At 38.7% G+C, this 23,390-nt stretch overlaps 1 protein-coding gene across 16 annotated transcripts in view; it reads right to left on the bottom strand.

Annotated features, from left to right (window-relative positions):
• The window catches only part of MEF2C (myocyte enhancer factor 2C), a 165,393-nt gene that overhangs the window by 35,318 nt on the left and 106,685 nt on the right, over positions 1–23,390 (bottom strand). For 11 of the 16 annotated variants that reach the window (XM_077139174.1, XM_077139173.1, XM_077139175.1 and 8 more), the window contains one exon: positions 6,058–6,201. The exons of 2 other annotated variants lie outside the window; for them this stretch is intronic. In XM_077139174.1, coding sequence (XP_076995289.1) covers positions 6,058–6,201 — 144 coding nt within the window. Of the gene's footprint in view, positions 1–5,860; positions 5,999–6,057; positions 6,202–23,390 lie in introns of all 16 variants that reach the window. 3 more of the 16 variants (XM_077139181.1, XM_077139183.1, XM_077139186.1) reach the window with 2 other exon arrangements.

Below are 23,390 nucleotides of genomic sequence, written 5' to 3'. Positions count from 1 at the left end.
ACAATTTGTCCTTCCCATCTCCTTTCCCTGGCTCTTCTTTTTCCTTTTATTCATAACACTGATCACATTCTAACACATGATATAATATACTGATTGTGCTTTTATTTTGCTTTTATATTTATTTATTGCCTCTGATCATTAGCATGTAACCTCCTTGGAAACAAGAATTTTTGTTCTTGTCACTGATGTATTCCAAGCATTTTGTTCAGTGCCTGGTATAGCATACAGTTGGTGCTCAGTAGATGGCTACTGAATGAATCAGTGAAGGCCTCTGATTGTGCCTGTAGCTCTTATGTTCAGTGATTCTGTCTATGGTACATATGTTTTCTAGAATAGTTGTGTCCAAGTGTACATATTGAAGTCTATGCTATTTTCCTATACATTGCTTTCTTTTTTAATCTCTTTATGATAGTTAGGGCATCATTTTGATTTTAAATAAATATTAAAATAGGTAGGTTATATTTTCTATGATGCTTTTTTCAGGATAGTAAAGCAGGCATTTAAAAACATATGTTATGAGAAGGGGCCTTGGGTGAGAACCATTGCTGGAGTGTATTTTCTTTATCGGTATCTAAATATGGGTTAGACCTCAATGTCTTGACTTTTGAACGGATACATGCACATATAACTTCTTTTCTATTTAATTTTATGTTATATCTAAAACCCTTTTTGGTTTTTAAGTTATAATATATAGTATGGTTTTTTCATGTTCAATAGCAAGTACATTTTTAGTACAATTTAAAGATCTCATTTTACTTTAGAAAGCCATCTCCTGATGCTTGGTATAAAAGAGCCCCCTCTGTTATAAAGTCAATTATATTGGTCATATAAGGCCCCCTTTTAATCAAAGTGATAGGGCTCTTTTGCTATAAGATAATGTAAATCTATACTTTGTATTAGACAAATTGAATATTCTTCTTAAAGAAGTCTCTGTAAGAATACAAAAATGTAACCGTTTACTACGTATTATTTACTGAGCAGGCACTGAGCTCTATAATTTACATACATAATATGATTTTACCCCGTCAACATCCCTTCCATATGGGATGTTGGAATGGAAGATACAATTCTTCCCATTTTACATCAGTGTGGTTAAGTAAGTGGTCCAAGGTCATTTAGCTGGTAATTGGCTGAGTCTGTTGCTTTTGCTACTAAATCACTGCACCACAAAGTATACGTTTTTGGATAGAAGTAAAATAACACAGAAATTGTATTGTCAAGTAAGAATAAGGGCTGAATATTAGTGGACCACATAATGAACTGAATGGTTCTCCTGAAACGTGGATGAGTGTCCACACTGGAGGGGAGTTTAACCACCCGGGTTTGACTCAATTCTTAGGAGAAAATAAAGCACAGACTCACCTCTTCCATACTTACTCAGCGTTGGTTTTTTAAAGCTAGTTTTTGGTACAGATGCTTTAATTTGTATTCAGTACTACTATTTACAAATGTTTGACTATTTTACCTAAGATCACCTACAAAACCACTTCTACCTTAATGTTGATTGCATCTCATTTTGGGAGCAAAATCCATGATTTATTTCTGGGTGATTCTATGCATGTCCAAAATAAAGAGAATTATCAGTAATTATGTAATGATTCCAAACCCTCTCAACGACTAGTTCAGTGAAAGTCACCTCACTTCTCTTCCTTTCCTTGGACGATCACTCCCAAGAACTATTCAGTTTTCAGCATTCTGGCCTGCAAGCGATTTGATGATGATTATTATAAAACTCAGCTGTGGTTGGCTAAACGGCATCCAGATATAATTTTGATATCTGAGTATACACTGGAAATATGGAACTCATAAAGTATGCAAATATTTGCATTATTTCTGTCTCTTGTTTTGTTTCTTTATCTGTATCATGAATGAACCACAATAATTTTGAAAACAAATTATAGGTTTAAAAAATGGCCACACTAAGAACACATCTCAGGAAATCAGAAAGAACACCAGCCTTTATATCAGAAACCTCAGCAGCAGTTTGTGTAATACACTGCAATTTAATCAGGCACGTGATTTAATCTTCTTCAACCTTCGTCTCCTTATCTGAGAAATGAAGGTGTTGCATCCACTAAGAGAACAATCAGCTCTAAACATTTTGGGGAACCTGAAGGGACCATAATACTGTATGAATTTTAATAATAAATCTATGTTACTCTTTTTCATCTTGACTTTACATAAGTAAAGAACTTAAACTTGAAAAGTTATTTTGACTAAAAAACAAAAGCCAGGAAGTAGTTAAAAACTCCAAACTTGAAAAGGTCTCAGGGCCAGGGTCTCAATCTTTGGAACATTCAAGACAGGAAGGAAGAGGGAATTTGAGGTGATTAAATAAGATGCTGTAAGCAGGACTGGCTATATAATTTGCTGGGCCCAGTATAAAATGAAAATGCAAGGCCCGTTACTAAAAAAAATAATTACGAATTCCAAAATGGTTACAGCAGGGCATTCCACCAAGCTGAGGCACTCTGAGAGCAGGTTCCTGTACAACTGCATGGGCTGTACCCTCATGAAGCTGGTGCTGGCTTAAGAGATACAAGTGTGATAGCTAAAAAGCTTTTAGTTTCTATCTCTGCACAACGTGATCATGGTTACAGAAGTGAGTCATCATGGTTAGAAAGATATCTGAACCATCCAAAGCCATTATTATTCCATACATATCACAAGGAAAAAGTCCAATAAAATGTTTCTAATAAAATATTTTTTGTTACTGGACCTTCCTTTATTTAATGCAAACGACTGAACTGGTTCCTTATTTTATTTCATTTTTTTGCCACTAATGACAGTGTTGGATTTTGATGAACCTTTACCAGGCTACTAAGCACTAGAAGAGAGAGGGGGAAAAAAAAAAAGCAAAAAACTGACGATGAGTGTCATTATCGATTTCTGAGACCTGAATTTCTTCAAGGCTGCCTGACAACTCTCTGGCACGTGCTTGCCTATTCTTTTTACATCTCCAACCCTTTACAACGTCCAAACCTTTCTCATTTTCAAATTCTCTTCCAAGCAACCGCCCCCTCTCCCACCTCAATATCTAGAGAAACTGCATTAAATAAAAAATAGAAGAGGTCATTAGAGGTCACCAACTCAACTTCACCCTACCCACTTTCCACCCGAACTACTTGGGTCCAGCTTCAACTCCATCCCTCCGGTTCAGATTCCCTCCTCTTTCCCACCCTTGAGCTTTCTTCCATCTTCACTGCACCTCTATTTCTGATCTTTTCCTTTCTTTAGCATCCGTCCTTTGCATATAAATAATCTCAAGTCCTTTCATTTTAATTCCTCTCTTGATCTTAGTTACAGCATTACTTCTTTCTCTTCACAGTCTGTTATTATGAAGTGTATTATATATACACACACACACACACACACACACACACACACGTATATATATACACATATGGCTTCTGTCCACTTCCTTCTCCTTGACTCTCCACCAATCTTGCATCTGCCCCTCCCCTTCTCTCAATCCATTTCCTAATCCCTGGTTCCTCAAACGGAGCTGTTTTTTCTTGCTGTGAAGCTCAACATGAACTGTGGCAAACTCTCCGTGAGGAAATGCTGGTCGACCAGATTTCAAGTCATCTATGAGTTATTTCATGTAATTGAGGAATATGGCATAAATTATGTTATACAAACAGGTGATTGCAGTATTAAATTTTCTTTTAAAAGGGAAACTCTTTAAACAGGGTCTTTGAAATAGAAAAAACAGTCTTGTAATGTTTTAAGAGAGGTGGAGACTCCTCAACACACAAAGGGCAGAGTGTCCTTGCTGTGCTGGAAATGTTTTAGCAGCTGTGGAAACTTTTGACAAAATGTACTTCCAGCCACTGAAAGCGATGTGCAAAAACTGGGCTTTTCATCCAGGCGACTGAAAATGAAGACTGTGGCACAGCCAGGGGCTGCGGGGCTCCTTCTCATAGCATGCTCGTAAACTCTCATGTGGCTTTGCATCCCTTGCCACACACTGTTACACCTCTTAAGAAATCATGTGTCTTGATTTTGAACTCTTTGCATGACAGGGTGAAATCCTGTGAGGGAATCCAGGTACGCATCACATCTCTTTCCCATAAGGCATGGAAAAAATGATCTAATGTGCAAATATGGGCATCCTTCCAGACCTTTGGGGGTTAAAGCTCCACTCACATTTAGGATTGCTGCCATCTGCGAGCGGTTGGAGGAATTGCATATATCTGCCCTTTTACTAACTGTTCAGGGAATTCCTTCTATCTGAGGCCTTTAAAGGGCTTCACCCAAAAATCTTGCATTCACAAACCTCTGTGTACATCTTGCATTCACAGATCCAAACTAGTTTACTATAAATCAACAGAAACTCAGACTATAAGAACTAAAAATTGACCCAAAGGAGTTGTTTCTTTTTCACTTTGGGGTAAGATAAAATGCCAATGGATATTTCATCGTTTAAGAATTCTGAGGATAACAAGTTTTGCATTGTTGCTCATGACAGGAAATACTACATTTGATGAAGTGTCCACTGTGAATATGTTGTATTTGGTACTTGATTTTATGAAACCTTTAAGAATTCACAGCACTTGGCTCTCCTTCAAGATATGGTGCATTAATAATTCAGATTCAACAAAGGCTGTACTGCTGACATCATTTCATTTAACAAAAGAAGCAGACATATACTTACGAGGATAGAAAGTTTAACGTGCATACATTTTATAAATACATGTTAGAATGCTCAATTTGATTCAATACAGGTCGACTATGCATCTACTGTGTGTAAAACAGCAATTTATTTTGTGAATTCAGTTGTGGATTTGGTCTACAGTCTTCGTTCCCAAATACCTGCACTTGTAACTGCTGGCGCATATTTTCACTTCAGAGTCTCTTTCAATCATCAGGGTTAGGTTGTTTTTCTAACTTATAAAAAATGCACTTTTTTGAGAAGGGAATTCATTATCTCCTAAGGAGCTTATATATATAATTAGGGCTCAGATGCTTATACTAGTTTCTAGTAAATCATGTGAGCCTTGAGTTTTATCACTTTATGCCACAAAATTAACATCTTTTGATTGATGACAGAATATCATAAAGGGTATGTATTTTTTCCCTGTATATATGGGCAAACAAAAATTATACATGCAGAGTTATTTCTCTTAAATATCTGGCAAGGCATATGATTGAATGTTAGAAGTTTCTTTTTTTGTTTTTTTTTTTGACTTGGTTAAGACAAAATTTAGCCAAATGTTAAAGCATGGAAAATGTTGGTGTAGGCGAAGCGAATATTCTGATAAAGCTTTAAAAAAATCACCCCAGCACACAAACATGTTGAAATCTTACCATTAGGTTTTCATGCAGTCTGTTTCCCTGCAGCGAGCATTAGCTTTAACCCTTCAGTGCTGTTGCTAAATTTCATGTATGGAGAGAGGGGCTGAAGTTTTATTCAGAAAACAGCTTCAATTTTTGGTGATGACTGTCAGTTTACATGAGAGTTTCTGTTTTATTGAGTATCTAGTCTCAGCACAAAGCAGTTTTTTTTTTTAACAGTGAATTCTTAAATCTGTTCAGAAGGAGATTCTAGTGTTACAAATGTATTTCATTTTTGTGCACTGCGGGTTTAAAAGATTGTGTAAGTTCAGGGTGTGTCTATAAACTGTCTTCCTCCTGTATCTTCCCTACCTCAGAATGAACTTCAGGGTGACAACTCTTTGAGATTACATAATTGAAGCATCACTTGGGGACTGCGCTCTAAATGGACTCCCTATGGGATGAGATGGCTACTTGATCTGGTTGACTTTCAAAGGGTTCTAGAGAAAGCCATCACTGAAAGGGTTAAGGTATGTTACTGCAGCAGTTATCAGCAGACCAGCCATCTACCTTGGGTACTTACAGGAATTTTATGACTCTTGATCATATTATCAAATTCTTCATTAATTTTTTTGTATTTTTCTTCAGTGCGTGGGGTGAGTGCATAAGAGGAGTCAGGATCGGGGCTTTCACAGCCTTTGTTTTCTTTCTTGTTCAATGCCTGCCAGGTTCAGAGAAATACCAAGAGTAAAAAAAATGAAGGGTGCTCTCAGTACTTACACACAATCTTTGCCTGCTGATCATTAGATCAATATCTTCGTTAATTTTCCTGTACTTGTCCTCAGACTCAGGGCTGTGACCTACTGAGTCGTCTGCATCGGGGTCTGGACTGTCACAACCATTAAGGCCCTTCTTTCTCAAAGTCTGAAATACATAATTTGGAAAGTTCAGACCCAGACAAAGGCTGTAAGAGACATGCAGGAATGTTACAGAAGTTCAAGTTGTCCAGGATCAGGTCATTACATGTGCTACATCACATCGGGGAAAAGAAACTACACAGAGAAACCATGAGTCATCTCAACAGGGCACTCATTACTAGATTACAAAAACAAAAAAGGGAAAATATTCCCTTTGCAACTATTAAATTCAGCCAATAAACAGAGAGCTGAAGTTTTGTGACAGGGACCTCCTATGTGCTTCAAATACCTAGAGGGAGACAATTACAGTAGAACACACAGTTATAAATTGCAACATCTTATCTTCTCACAGAAAGATTCGAAGTCAGGATGTTACACAATGGTTTCGGAATCTGTGATCGCGACAAAAGCAGAAAATGTTGAAAACAGATCTCCGATTTGAACCAAACATAATGGCTGGCATTCGGGTGCCCTGCCACCGCTTCCGACGTGTTCTTGACAGCTAAGGGAGGAGAAGAGAACCCGGCGAGTTTCTCGCCACGTGCGACGAGAACGATCAGACACTGCACTCATCTGGAGAACTGGTTTTTGTTCAGTGCGGTTGTAGTTATATGGGATGTGTGAAAATCTGTGCTGAAGTTTATAATACTGAGAAGCTCTCTGCCTAAACATGGGCTGAAAGAAAAATCAAAACAGCTGAGCTTGGGCTTCAAACTCATGAGCTGAGTAGGGGAGCCCAAGAAACCCAAGTCAATAACTACCAAACTAGCAAAAGTCCCTCGTGGGCTCAGATGAGTTCGGAATCGCCCGGAGACTGTCTCCTGACACATCAAAGTGAGAAGCTGGTACCTTATCTTGAACCTGCTGTCTCCTGAATGTGGGCCTGGGCTAGCCTCAGCTGTCACAGGAGGATAAATACTAACGTGACACTGTAACAGTCAGAAAAGTATGAATCGGAGGCCTGGAGTTTTTCTTTTCTTTTCTTTCTTTTTTTTTAAACTGACGGTTGTCAGCTTAGCTGTAGACAATCTGATTTACAGAGACAATGTTATGTTTAGAGATCACAAAGCTTCTGATTAATCAGTTTGCCAAGTTAATTATGAAGAAGCTAGCAACACTTGTGCAATTTTCGTGGTACTACCAAAAATCCTTTATAAAGAGATGAGAACCAAAGTGCCTCTCATTAATGGAAAGTTCGGCAGAGCTCATCTTTATTAAAGACAGAATTCACATACAAATAAAGCAAAAGCTGCGACATCAAGCTAAGGAATCCAAAGCTGAGATAACACTCCATCTTTAATTCATGCAATTGGGGAAAATAAATAAAACAACATGAGTTTGAAAGGGGGTGTCAGTCTTAAAAATGTGAGCTCCTTGGCTCTTATCAATGTGTAACAAATGTAACATTTAAAATTAGTTTCTGAGGCACCGACGATTACCATTTAAAATCTAGGAGAGCTACCATTTCTAATACATCTATGATGTACCGCGGCTCTGTAAATATTTATTAATGTTATAGTGGTATAAATACAACAAATAAACATATGGTTACAGCTTATTATGTGGTAAAATGTTTGAATATTAAAATGAATATTTTGACACAAGATGATAAAATATACATTTACAATCCTGGGAATTTACAATTGGGGGGACCACCTGTGCTCACATTATGGATCGACAACCATCACTTTGCCCCAGAAGAAGTCACACTAGATGGTTCCTATAATAAAATATTACAAAGAATGTCACAATATAGTAAGATAACCTTTTTCTTTACTAACTTGATTTCCTGTATTTTTAAGGGCTTTTGTTGGCATTATCTCAAGCACAAGAGCCTTCACTGCGTGATAATGACGTGTTGTACTATGACAAGCTTCTGCTTTGTTCTCTGCATGTCCTTGAGTTTTTAAGAATAATCTCTGAGTGTCTTACATCACAACGCCACACACCACGAATTTTTCATAAGAATTCAATTGTGAAAAGAAACATCTCAAAAAAATACTATCTGATCGTTCAAAAATGGTCTGTCTACATTTCTATAAGGCATGCTAACTTCATTCTCAATTTGTTTAAATGCTTAAAGAATTAAGCATTCTTTAATTTCAAGTCTTATCTTACGTAACGTTAATGTGTAGTCTTACCTATACGGTCGATTTTTCAATGTACGTCCAAATCTTTTATCCAATAAATCTTATTGAAAAAATTATGGTTGTTTTGATGTGCAGATTTTTGACAACAGAACGCAAGGGTTAGAAGAGGCCCTATCAACTGTCATTACAACCCATCTGGCACATGCATGAGTGCTAAATATTCTTACAGAGCTTTCGGGGATAGATAATGCATTTGGTTTATAAAAATTCAAACATCAATTACACTTTATTGAGAGATCTCCACCGATATTAACTCATTATCTCTCACAAGTCTCCCTTAGAGATTTTAGGGAAACTCTATGCCACGTTTCAAACCAATATGGACAAGCATCATACAGCGTGTATTCTCTTCCTGCCTGAGGGCAAGGTGGGGCCAGCCTTTGCCCTGTCTGTGCTTTCCCACACCTGGGACACGAGGGGCATGGGTTAGATTTTTCCCACTCACATCCAACTACAGTAGTAGGCTGAACCCTGAAATAAAATAAACACTTAAGAAAATGCTATGAGAGTATTTTAAGTGTGGAAGAAAATGGCTAAAATATTGATATTTAGATGTCAAATTTTAGTCACAGCGATAATGGTAAATTAAATACTCATTGGTTTATGTACTAAAAATCAATTAGATCAACAGTTCACTTTGTACCGGAAGAATCAGATCAACCATTAAGTAAACAAAGCAGGCGGCACGAAGTCAGATGTCCACGATGAAGAAAAAGCAAAGACCAGCACTCATTCTCTCCCCATAAACACTTCTTCCTATTTACCTTGCAATGGACATCACCAGCGGTCTAGCAATGAACGAGCCCTACAGTTCAGAAATACATTAAAATATTATTACTTCAAGTTAAAAATGGTGTTATTTAAAAAGGGAGCATTTCGAGATACAAAAACACAAAACCCAAGAGGAAATTAACACTGCGTTCCAAATTTCCACAGTCACATAACCAGAACATAGGAAAAAAATTTTTCCAAAATATTATCCTCAGCTGAGAGCTTGTATAACACATTTCTGCCAAGAACAAATGATTGTGGTCGAATTATGAAACTCTGAAAATGGAAGCCGTGGCACAAACTTGAACACCAGCGTGTGATATGTGGAACTTTGAGAACAATTTTCTCTTTATTCTATTCAACATCTACAACTGTTTAATGATGACAAAGGAATTATTGTTAGATTCAGCCAAGTCTGTCCTTATCACAGTAATGAATAGCTGATATAAACAAAAGGGACTTCGAAGTGGATAAATAAGTGCTATTCCTTCTGGCCTTTTTCTAGCAAAATCCAAACCTCTGTGGCCTTTGAAAGTGTCTCTGATATTTTACAAGTGCCAGTGGTCAGGTAATGTAGGCACTTAAATCATTATTCTTTTGCAGGGGCGAGAAGTCTGGGTTATATATATCATAAGTGTCTCTCAGCTGCCTGATTATGTCTTGAAAAGATTTATTCTGTATGTCAAGATAAGGCAAGAGATGTACTGAAACCATCAGCTTCTCCTGCTATGTATCGAAGAGACTCTTCCTTCAGAGACCTCTGTAATTCTTGAGTAAGGCCACACACTGAAGTCAGCTTTCTATGGCAGAGTGACACTTTTGGGGTACATCAATTGACTGCAGAGGCTTCTGGGATGTTTTCACAAGGCAGCGAATGTCATACAGTGAGCTGAGAACTGCCGTTTCTGAGAGCAGTAATTAGATTGACAGAAGGAGACACACTCCAAACAGTAAATGGGGAAAGGAGGCCAGGCAGGTAATCCAAAACGTGGAGTCTCCCCTCCAAGACATGTGGACATATGGACCCTGTGTTTTTACATTTGTTCACCGGAAAAACTTGAAATATGTATAAGCTGATGATGATAGGTGACAGGTGTTTCAAAAATTCTAATGAAATAGATGGAGGGAAACAGATTCTATTCCATTACTGAAAGGAACATAAATTTAAAAAAAAATGCCACATGGAGCGCTCATCTCAGGGCTTAGGCATTATGTTATCAACTGGAAAATCCCTTTTGGATACAACAATTAAAACTGGCTTCTCTTTCTTAATTATTCCCTTGTTAGTAAAAAGAAACAAAATTATTGGCATTTTTCATGTACAAAACTGAATATTTCATATTAATGCTCCTAGTGGAAAATTCAGCTGCTTTCAGAAAACCACCATCACAGAGTACAAACTTCTCATCACTCAATTTCTTTACATCGGTGCAATCTCAGTCTTCAAGTATGTGTATATTCATTATCTTTCTTTTATTTTGTCTACTCATTGTAAAACAGAAATTTCAGATCCCTTTGTGAAACAAATAAAATACCCTTGTTAACCTCTGTTGATATCCACATAACGTGCTCCTGTTCTGGCAGTTAGTGTCCTCCTTACTTCAGAGGATTAATGTGTCAAGAAAACATGCAGAAATTATTAGTATCGGTTCTATGAATGTTGTGTTCACAAAAAGCCAAGAGGGGAAAAAAACAAAAAAAAACATGAGTTGAGAACAGGTCATTTCCTTTCCTCTGATCCTTATTTTCCCTTGTCTTTCACAACTGTATGAAGACAAGCACCTACTCTTAATAAGCTGAATAATCTTTAGAAGGTAGCAAATCCACACAGGAATAAGAAGTACAGCCAAAATAGATACTAAGTATAAATGAAGTTTCTGAGAATATTTCAGAATTATCCTCCCAAGACTGGTGTGCTTATACTCATGGCACTTTTGCTTTCAGTCCGTTTGGTATCTGCAAGTGTTCACTTAACACCTGTGATAAATGATTTATCTCATTTTAAATAAACTTAGCAAACAATGATCAAAAACTCACCATATGGCAGATACAGTCTAAGCCTTTGTTTTATACAGAAGCAGGCAATACAAATTCCAATTAAAAAGCTCCAAACTGACCTATACTATTGTATTGTCTCTTTTGTGATTTCTAGCACAGATTACTTGGGCTGGGGAAAGATCAGGTGTCAAGAAATTTCTCCATAGATTCTTATAATCAAAACTGTAAGCACTGTACGTACTGTTTCTCCCTGTATCTTAGCTCTTCTTTGTTCTTAATATAGAAATGAAAAGACACATTAAAATACTGCGAATTTAGTACAATCATTAGGTAGACTTTAATTAGATGAGCAAATCATATCTAGCACAAGTATGAAAAAATTAAATTTTACCAAAATCATTCATTTGTGGTGAGAATTTTATTGAAAATATCATCCTTACTAACAACATCATGTTTCTCTAGGCTATTAATGCTCATTTTAACCAGATATTAGCTCCTACTGGGGAAAGGATGGGGAGAACTAGAGGTGTTCAATATTATTTTCCCTTTCCTTGAAAGATAATCTTAATATTGGACTTGGAATAATTTTTCAGCTTCAAATAATACAAATAAAAGAGATTAACCAAAGAATTCAATGATTTTTAATGTATAAAACATAAGGAGGGGGTGCAAGGGTGGTTCGGTGGTAAGAATTCTTGCCTGCCATGTGGGAGACCCAGGTTTGATTCATGCACTTTCCAAACAAACAAGCAAACAAACAAAAGAAAAAAACCAACCAAACAAAAATTCAGCAAATGGTGCTACAATAAGGGGATACTCACATGGAAAAAGAATGAACTGTGACCCTACAATACAGCATGCAAAACAAAAAACAAAAAACATTAAGGAAATGTCCAACTGCTTCCTGATGGCCACAATTATTTCATATAAGCATTCAGGTGGAGCCAATCCATCTGAATGTGCTGTAGTCCTGGAAGAGATCACTGCGGATCATGTGGCCTTCCTCACGCTTTCCAGGTGAGGGATCATGGTGTATCAGCATCATGCCTTTTACAGCGGTATCTGTACCCTGGATCAAGACAGTCATCCTTTAACCCTTCAAAGCTGACATGTCACCTTCTCTGTGGAGATTTCTCAGATCACCAGGGCTGAAATAAGTTCCCCCTCAGCCACACCTTCGTTTTATCCTGTGCATTTCTTTATAATAGCCTTTATCACACATTATCATTTATGTGTTATTCTCTTCCACTAGATTAAAAGGTCCTTAACATAGCACATCCTTTTATTCATTTTTAGGATTTCAATATATAGCACACCTGGTACATGCTAGGTACTCAATAACGCTTGCCGAGTGAAGGAAACATACATTTCTGCTCCAACATTAGTGTATGCAGAAGTAGTCCAGCTTGACTGAAGCTACCTGGCTGGTTGGAAGCAGAAAGAAGAGTGGGACCCAGACTTCTTGACACATATTTACTAACTCCTTACTATGGGTCGAGTGCTGTCTGTGGCCTCTGGATGCAAAGATGCTCTATCAGAATATGTGGTTAAAATCTTTATTTGCATGCTTTTCTTCCCACTGCCAGGAGGTTATAGATATTTATTAGTCATCTTGTATCACCAGTTATTGGCACAGGGTCTGGCATGCAGTAGGAGCTTAATAACTGTTTGCACAACATTAATGGCAACTGAATGGATAAATGGAACTGGAAAGACCACTCAGATGTTAGAAGGAGAAATAAAGTAGTGCTTTTTCAGCTGCAATTTCTTTTTCGCCCATTTTATATTATTATTCCACATTAAATCCAGTTATTATTTTACTTCTAAGTAACTGCCATAAATGTACTATTTTTGAAATGTACAGTTTTTTTTAAGTTAGAAAGCATAGTAGGCATAAGGCATACTTGGCACTATGTATAAAACTCAGGAATTTTATATCATTGAATGCTTAAAAACTGGGGGGATTAGCTTAAATATGGAATGTCAGAAAAACTGAGCATTCAATAAATCTTTAGAGCAACAAAGTCATAAACAAAATGATCTCAGTGATAAAAAGGGTAGCAAGAAAGAGGGCACAGAATTCAGCACAGGAGGAGAGGAATGGGAGTGGTGTTTTAGGCAGAATGAACAGAATTAGAAAAGGAAAAACAGAAACTGTAGGAAAGAGCATGGGCAAACTTTTGTGAATGTGAGTCAGATACTATAAATTTGAAATAAGTGTGCTTTAAAATTCTTGGGCAAAGTTCACCTCTTCTCCCTTATCCCCAGTTCTTGAATCCTGGTCTCCCGCTGTGCTATTCTCTTGGGTTGTGACACTGGTCTCATCATGGACCCACTGTGGCCTGTGGGATTCATGGAAAAATGAATCAGGGTTATTTGAGGGCCAATAAGATGATTCAAGTTTCCTCAGGATAGGTCAGTGGTTTGGCTTTTTAAAGGATTCTTCCACCACACCTCTTCTGGGACCTGGACAAGGCACGCATCGTAAAGTTGACTTGGAACAGGACACAGATGGAGAAGCGTGGCACTCTGGAGCCATGGAACAATCTCTGACATTCTGAGTCCAAAAGAGATTTTAAGTGAACACTAAAAAGGGAACATTTTAATATAAGGTGACTGAAATGCATGGTAATAGATGCAGTTAATCCTAATAATTTCTATAAAGCAAGTTAAAATAAGGGCTGAAATACAAAGTAAGTAGCTGGAAAACAAAGATCCGGTTGTCGTGTTGGTTGTGAAGAATGGATGATGCCGGTGACTTCTTAAAGAAGGAAGGAAAAGACAAGACAGAGCTATACATTTAAGAGACATTGAGAGACAGAGGAGAGGAGCAAATTAACAAAGATCTGGAAGCAGGATTTTTGAAAGTATAAAATGTGAATGTAACTTTACATACTAACTGTTTTAGACTATGGCATTTTACTTGCAAACGGGCTTCAGGGACAAAAAAGCAGAATCTTGAGGCATTGATGCTTTAAAAATAACATGCCGAAGCATCTTTTATAAACCATCAATGACTTCTTTTAACAGAAGAAGATGTATATGTTGTCTTGGGTCATCAAAGTAAGGCCAAATCATTCTTTTTGTTTCCAGGTAGGCTCTTACCTTGTTGTAAAAGTCTTTGATTCAAGTTGATTAGCCATTTTGAAATGGCAGCTCCTGTACCTGTGCCCTCCCTCTTTATTAGCTCACAGCTACCTTTCTCAGTCACCAGCTTTCCTCATTTCTACAGGATTACCTACGGTCTCTTCTACTACATCCTCAATTTTCTCCCTTTTCTTGATTTCAACCTTTTCTTGCATTCATCCGCCTTCCACTGTTCCCTCCTTAGTTAACATCACACCTTGCTGTTCAAGCCAGAAAACCAGAAATCGTCCTTGCTTCCCTCCTCTCTGGGCTCAGTTATCATGACTCTGTGTGTTCTCCTACCCTTCATCTGTTAGTCCTCTAGCCCCCCACCTTCCATTCAATTATCCTTCCTACTGCATATCTAATTGTAGCTGGGTTTTCCCTCTAAACCAGGGTGGCTCCCGACAGCCACACTCCGTAGCTGGCACAGCAAGTCTTCCACCTGCCTGGCCAGGCTCACTTCCTCTCTTCTCCCCCTGCACTCTGTGTTTTGGCCAAGGGGAACTTCTTACCATTTCCCAAATGAGTTACATCTTTTAACAACGTGGTTTTGATATGGATCATTCATTCCAAGGATGGTAGGGATATCCTTGTTAACTCCTCCTCTCAATGACACAAACCTTAATCCCCCTGAGATACCTATCAGCTCATGCCATCATGTGCTTGGTGAAGCTTTTTCCTACCTCTCCCAGGTACGTAGATACTACCTTCTCTGTACTCCAATGGTCCTTGACCTTTTTACGCTCTTTTATAATATGTGGAATATCATATTGTAATTTTGTTAAAATATCTGCTTCACCAGCAGATGGTGGGTTTTGTGAGGACTGGGTATCTGTGGTCCCTAACACAGGACCTGGCTAACATATGTGAGCCCTATATAGGTTCTTGGTAACTTTTCATTGGATACATGAACAAGCAGAAAAAACTTCATAGTCATACATTCTATCAGTGATAGACTAATTGAAATAAGTCCACTGGTCTCTTAGGGGGATTGCTCTATTTATTTGTTTTAGTAAAACTACTGTCAAATAGTCAAATCAAAATGTAAGGGGTATAAGTTCTGGCAGGTTAACACAATCTCGTTATTTCATGATTGCTGCAGAAAGATTCCCTGTGGGAGTGGAGGAGGCAGTGCAGGTGGCTGCTGATTGCTGTACCTGGAGAGCAAATGAAGAGGTTTGTGTTTCCACCTTCTCAGAGCTCTGAGCATGCACGACGGGCTGTTCCTTTCCATCTTCTGAGCCCTGGGTAGCCTCAGATGTTCTGAGTAATTTATTGCCAGGAAGACACAAATGTTTCGAGAACCAAAGTTAATATAAGAGACATCTTTGTGCATTCTCTTCTCTATTTCTAGGTTTCCTCAGAAACAAGAGTATTGCTCTTGACGTAACTTAAAACACATAGGGAACATTTATTAGGTTTGTACCCAGGGTATATGCTGCTTTTATCCTAGCAACACCAGTTCCCCTGCCCCAAGTCAACCCCCCATCCTCAGACACTGACTTAAATTATAAAAGGAAAGAATCATGTGGACTAGAGAATTAATTAATTCAATGTCTCTTTTTTTGCACTCGCCCAGAATTCAGTAACTGACATTTATTTCACACTGCTGTATCTATATTCTTGCTTTTATCTCATTTCCTGGATTACAGGATCCTTGCAGACAGGAAGTGTCTCTTGTGGATTTTTTATCCTCGGCAACTAGCCTAATATCTGACAGTAGAACGTTGCAGTAAATGGGATGACGGTTCTGGACCAGAGTCCTAAAGGAGGATGCTATAAAGGAGAGTAAATGGCATGGAATGAAGAGACCCAGTGAGATCAAGCAAAACCTCATGGTGGGAATCCAAGCTCTCTCCCCGACCTCCAATACAGAACCATCTCTCTCTCCTTGCAGCATCAGTAACTTTTGATACATCTGTCAAAGGCCAGCAGGTTTGGTCTCTAGGCTTCACTTGTCTCTTTCCTCCTGGGGCTCGCGGTTTTAATAGTTTTAACGTTTTCTTTTTTATTAGCTGATACACTGGCACATCTTCTATATACCAGACGGTGTCCAGGATACAACTGTGGGTGGGATGGTGGGCGGTCAGGGGCCAGACTGGTCAAGCCAGCAGAGGGAAGAACACCATCAGTGGTCATCAGAGCCAGACCATGCCCAGGAAACCTAGTAAACAACGGGCTAGAAAGGCTGGCGGGAAAGCAGAGATCCGGGGACAAAAGACTCCTCACAGGTTCTGAGGATTGACTAGCAGGTAGAGCATGTTATACCTGATATTAGAAACATAGGATGTTGTCAACTGGTCAAGGAATAAAACTCTACATCAGAAAATTCCACGGACACATCTCCAAAATGCACCGCAGTACACGTATAAGGCCTGCTGGGGACTGAATAATGCCCCCCCACAAAAGGCAAGTTCAGGCCTGTTCTAGTTTGCTAGCTGCCAGAATGCGATATACCAGAAATGGGATGGCTTTTTAAAAGGGGAATTTAATAAGTTGCTAGTTTACAGTTCTAAGGCCAAGAAAATGTCCCAATTACAACAAGTCTATAGAAATGTCCAATCAAAGGCATCCAGGGAAAGATACCTTGGTTCAAGAAGGCCGATGAAGTTCAGGGTTTCTCTCTCAAGTGAGACGGCACATGGCGAACACAGTCAGGGCTTCTCTCTCAGCTGGAAGGGCACATGGCGAATACGGCGTCATCTGTTAGCTTTCTCTCCTGGCTTCCTGTTTCATGAAGCTCCCCAGGAGGCATTTTCCTTCCTCATCTCCAAAGGTCGCTGGCTGGTGGACTCTCTGCTTCGTGGTGCTGCAGCATTCTCTGCCCTCTCTGAGTCTCTCATTCTCCTCTTTTATAGGACTTCAAAAACTAATCAAGACCCACTCAAATGGGTGGAGACATGTCATCCCCTAATCCAGTTTAACAACCACACTTGACTAAATCACATCATCCAGGGAGATAATCTCATTACAGTTTCAAACATACAGTATTGAATAGAGATTATTCTACCTTTATGAAATGGGATTTATATTAAAACTATGGCTTTTCTTAGGGGGCATACTTCCTTTCAAACCAGCACAAGGCCCCACCCCGGTCCTGTGAGTGTGAACCCACTGTACGGAGGATCTCTTGAAGGTGTTACTTCAGTTAAGGTGTGGTCTACCTGAATCAGGCTGGGACTTATTCCATATGATGGGAGTCCTTTAACAGGGAAGGAAATTCACACAATGCGAGAGAAGCCACGGGCAGCAGCCAGGAGCCGGAAGCTCACGGATCCCGAGGAGAAAGGAGACGGTGCTGCCATGTGCACTGCATGTGACGGAAAAGTCAAAGAACCCCAAAGACTGCTGGCCAGCCAGAAGATCCTGACCCCAGGAGGAACCACGCCATCTAATCTCTGAAACTGTGAGCCAATAAATTCCTGCGGTTACGCTAACCCATCATACGGTGCTTGCTTTAGCAACCAGGAAACTAAAACAATGACCCCTCCTTTCTTTACAGCAAATCATTTTATGTTGGTTTATACTTCTTATGTCTCTCATCACACTCTAAACCACTTTTGGGGAAGGACTGCGTCTAATGCATTTATTCACTACAACGCTCATCATTACCACAGACCTAATCTGTGGGTGGATGATAAATGGTGGATTTATGTTGAATTGCATTGGATAGGCGTCCGATGGAAGAAAGTCAGCAGGATTATACTTTTTAATAATCAAGGATCTTCAGGTAAATAAAAGCTGTTTAAAGATAAAAGTGCCCCAAACCTCCACGAGGCTTTTGCTATACTTACAAACTACACGGACAGCATTCTGGTTGCTTTCTTTTCTTCTTCTTTTTTTTTTTTTGGCATGGGCAGGCTCTGGGACTCAAACCCGGGTCTCTGGCATGGCACGCAAGAATTCTACCACTGAGCCACCGGTGCGCCACCCACTTTCCTTATTTTTAAACCAGCCCTCCTGGCAGCTCTGTCACAGCACGTCACACTGACTGTGGGCTGCCTCTGTGTCCTCACAAGACTGAGCTCCTTCTGAGGGCAGCTGCTGTGCATTTTATCTGGGGATCCTTAGGTCCTGGCTCTCAGGATTTCATAAATCAATGTGACTTCTGAATTCATTAATCAAAAGCCTCTGTGTACTTTCCTAACAATATAATTGTTTCCAGCCGGTACCAGAAAAATAACCAAAGAGTGTTTATAGGACAGACATCAAAAGTGCCAGCGCATTTCAGATTTGGGAACCCTCAGCTTAACTTTCCACAGGGACTTGCCCTCTAGTTTCCTGACTCACTTGGTATTGGCAGTCGCTGTCTCCAGGACCCACGTTATATTTCCTGCTATTTTATAGTATTGATGTGAATGGCGGTTTCTCATTAGTGGAGACAATTATGAATTGAGTGTAATGATTAGAAAGGAAGAGGCCATCTATATCACATTCTGAAAATACTTAGAATGCATTCCACTATGGTAAAGAGAGAATTCCATCTCTTACAAATCAAATATCTTTCACAAAAACTCTTTTTAGAAAGTCCAATGTTATTCATGTCAAATGCTGAGCAAGGCCACTGTCAACTAAGCTACCTTATCCTTCTATGTACAGGTTTAAATTTCTCTAAATTTATGTTCTCTAAATTAAATGAGCTAATACTTCAAATCAAATACACTCATTTCAATTTACTTTCTCTGTGCTATGAGCATTACTCACATATGAACCCGTGGAAAGTCTTGGAACAACATGTACTTCACAAAATCCCATTTCCCATTATTTCATATATTATATGGAATAGTAATAGCCTTAGTTCTGCATTCAATCATTCCCAATTTCGTATGATGTTCCAAGAGCTAGAGAGTATTCAGAAATGAAACACGGATAGGTATAGAGAGGAAATACGTGAGAAAGGAATGACACAGACTAGAGAGAGGGAATGATAAGAGTATGAATCAGTGGGAGAAACGTGGGTGTCGTGAAAGGGGGAGGGGGGAATCAAGGGAGCACATCATGTGATACCTGAATCTGTGAGATGGCTTGCCACGGTTCTGGACTCAGCATTTTATGGATTTAACATAAACCTTTATCATGAGCCATCAGCGATTTAGCTCACCCTGGCACCCACCGCTGGCAGCGGTTTGCACTGCCAACCCCACAGACAGTCCTGGCCCTAGATGGCCTTCTCTGGGGACTGGGTGTGGACTTGGGCTTCCAGTCCCCGTGGAATCCAGTTGCCTGCTTTTGTAGCTGTGACGCCTTCAATAATTTCAGGCATCGTCAGGGGACGTCAGGGGACCTGATTTGCAAGTTTGCTATTTCAACTTCCATAACTTATGAAACCTCATGGATTTTGTTGGTTCAATGGTGAGCTTAAGTTTTTCATTTGCACAATAAATTCTTCCATGCTTTTCATTAGGTAATTATAAAAACAGCAACATTTCCTCTTCTATGGCATGAAGAGGAAATTAAACCAATCTTCCCACACTATCAAAATATTAATTTTCCCCTTAATTGAATCTGTCCCTCAGTAATAACACCTACCATTTACTGAGCATTGACTGTGTGCCAGGGACTGAGCCTGGGGCTTTTCAAGGATCTTTTTAAAAATCCACTCATTGACTGTGAGTGCCATTTGACAGGTGAAGAAGAAAGAGGCACCACGTAGTTAAGGAACTTGATGAAGTTCACCAAGTTAGTGGTGCAACCAGGTTTAAGCTCTCAAGTTTCTCACTCACCAAGTTAGTGGTGCAACCAGCTCAAGCTCTCGAGTTTCTCCTCTTAGCCAATGCATTATTCTGCCTCTGCAAATTTGCCCAATTTAAAACATTACTTAAACTATGCCTGTTTGCTCTGAATACTCACCTCTCAGCTGAAATTACTGAAATGCTTGAAACCAATCTTTTTTTTCTCAAAAGGGATTATTGTGTATGATAATTCACTTTCTGATGAATAATCTTATCCAGAAATGTATTTCTTCTTCTTATATTATAATAACCACCAAAAACAAGGGAAGACCTTTTCACTAATATTTAGGTCATATCTACCCAGGTGAAAATGAAGAGTAGGTTGTTGAAAACCTAAGGAAAAGTTAAGATTGCCTAATTTTTTCAACTACTATATTCTTTGGACTAGGAAAGAAGTCCTTTGCAATAACATTTAGGCTGTATCTACCTGGGTAAAACAAAGTGTTAGGTTTTTTCTTTTTAATTATTAAAATAATTCAAGCAAGAACCTTAAATCTCTGTTACTAAGAAAAATACTTTATATTTTTTCAGCAACTATATTCTTTAGATCCACAAGCTAATTGCCCAGCTCTTCAACTTGCGTGAGCAAAGGGAAAAAGGCTGGTGACTACAAGATGTTGGGGTTGAAGGGGTGGGCTGGGGAAAGGAGAAAAATGTGTGTCTCTATGGAGAAATGACTGTCTCAGGGCAAAGCTATGGGATCATGGAAAAATCTCACATGCACTCTATAAAAATTCTTCTTTTAATCATTCCCCTTTCTTTCCAAAACGATGCAGATAACACAGCATTAGTTTATAGGCCTGATGAGAGGGAAAGCAAAAGGAATGACTGTAAAACTTCCCATTTTTTCCCCCACAACAGTTATAAAGAAGACACAGCAAGATGTACTTTTCTTAAGTGAAAAATTTCCAAAGTCCTGAGGAAACCTGTAGGAGTACTTCAAGAACCACAGCTTGAAACTTGGGTTTTACATCTTGTTAGAAAATCTGCACTGCTAGAGAAAGCCTAGGGAGGATCTGGCGTGGACCTGACTCAGCAGAGAAAGTGCCACCCACAGAGGCACTGACTGCTTCCACAGGAGCTGAGCTCTCCTGTTTTCTCTGGAGGCTTCTCACAGCTGGGGAAATACATGGATCTCTCAGATGAGAAACTGGATTTTTTTAAAAATTAAAATCAAACAGAGTTGTACAACATTTAAAGGAAATTTATAATTCTGAACTTGGCTTTTTATATAAGTTTAAGGTCAATTTTCTGTTGAACAAATAGTATTAACCACATATTTACCACCTCATAGCTTTCTTGTTTGTTTTTGCATGGGCAGGCACCGGGAATCGAACCCGGGTCTCCAGCATGGCAGGCCAGAATTGCCTGCTGAGACACTGTGGCCCACCCCACCTCATAGTTTTAAAATGCCTCAAACAGCCATGGCTATTATTCTGAATAAATGATACTCAGAAAAACCTCACATCTCTCTAAAGGCCAATAAGGTGAAACAGTACCACTCAAGGAGGAAACAAAACATGGGTCAAAGTCTTTTTCCAGTGAGGTAATATACACCACTGACTAATCATCTAGTTGTCAAAGGAATCCAATCTATACTGAGATAAAGCAGGTAGGTGGCTGGGAAAAGTTAAATACCTGCCCCTCACTTACTAAATTACTTTATTGCTGAAGTCAGGGACAGACAGAAATCAATGACAGTTTTGTTGCTCTGACACAGGGAATTGTGCACAGTGAAATCTTAATTCATCTGCTTTAAACTGTGCCAGTTCATGGGTATTCTGTGTGTGTCTGTGTGTGTACACAAGCAGGAAGCTAAGAATTTTTAAAGAATCTTCAGAATTATTTCTAGGTAGAAGTATTTCTGCAGGGCTTTATAGTTATATACATATAAATATCTTTTTTCTTCCAGAAGACAAGATTTTAATTTAGTTATATGGACTCTAAAAAAGTTCCAAAATGAATGGTGGCTTCTAATGGAAAATAAATTTCTTATGCTTGTTATAATATCGCAAATCATTTGCTAACATATAATTTCTATCTCGTAAATGCTATAGTTTTCTCTGACATAAATGAAATCTCTCATATTTGTAAGATTTCAGCTGAGGAAAACTCTGAAATGTTTCTCCATTTCTTCTACCGTGGATCACGAGTGTTCTAGACTCAGTAGCCAAATATTGCTAGGGTGCTGCAAGTAATGAGCTATTACGTATATATTTTAATACCCAAGGACAGAGTTACGAACTATAAATTTGTTGCCCCTTTTAAAAGTAGGGCTCTGTGGATCATCTTTCTCCAAATCACAATTCACCTTTGCTAACCCTTCATAGTGTGAAATAAGGAGTGGTTCAGGACAGAGTGCCAAACAAACATCAGTGGCTCAGAAATGAGATTCTTTCCCCAGTAGCAACATACATTGTAGCTATGCGACTGGAATATTTAAAACACCTGCTCACCTGGAACTGAGCCAAATGTGTAATACATTAGCATGTGCTTGGCTCAATGCCAAAAGCATGTATCGTTACTGCCATCAAAATACTGAGGAAACTAGAGCGAAGATACTCAAAATCTCACGCTAGAAGCAATGCAAGATATTTATTTTTTATTGTTAACAGTGTCACCACTAAACACTATTGACTGGCTAGTGTTTTAATGAAATGCATTATTTGCTTTTGGGTCAGGAAAGGAATAAGCATGTAGGGACACTGTCTTAGCTTTGCTAACTATTTTCATTGTCTTAAAATCTCAATCTCTCTCTCTTACTGTTTAACTCTGCTCATCCCTGGATACACAGTAGCTCAAAAGGGGATACTAGGGAATAAACTATATCTTAACTACCTAGCAGAGCTCATCAACAGAACTTGGAGTAGCCTCTCTATTTGACAGGATGCTAACTTTTTGCTTTCAATTCTCTTTTGACTTTACTTACTAACAGAGTTACTTTAGTGACTCCTAGATTTTCCTTTCTCTACCTTTCCCCTAGTTTTAAAATCTTTATTGTGATCTTATCTCTGTAGGATTTCACAACTTTATTACACAAGAAATTGTTATATATGGATTTACATGTAACAATTTAAAATGTGACGTTTTGCTTGAGTGTAAGCACCAAATATATATACCTATATGGAATAAGCTTTTATCTCTTTTAATCACATTGAAGTTGTTAATGTCCAAGGGGCATATATTAGTAGAAGACAAAGTAACAAAGTTAAAAATCTTGTCTAAATTTGAAAGTTTAGGAAGGAGCAGCAGGAAAGGAAATACCATATTTATGAGCACCATGTGGCCAACACAAGCTGGTTGTTGTGAGATTTAATATCCCTATTTTACAGCTTAAGAAGCTGAAGTTCAGTGAACTTCAAGTTTCTAAACTTGTCCAAGATCACACGGTTTGTGAAAGCAATAGAGCCAGCATT

Source organism: Tamandua tetradactyla, chromosome 21 (genome assembly GCF_023851605.1).
Source record: "Tamandua tetradactyla isolate mTamTet1 chromosome 21, mTamTet1.pri, whole genome shotgun sequence".
In the NCBI taxonomy this organism is placed as follows: Eukaryota; Metazoa; Chordata; class Mammalia; order Pilosa; family Myrmecophagidae; genus Tamandua; species Tamandua tetradactyla.
Note: the sequence above shows the minus strand (reverse complement) of the source record. Positions and strands in the feature narration are given on the sequence as shown.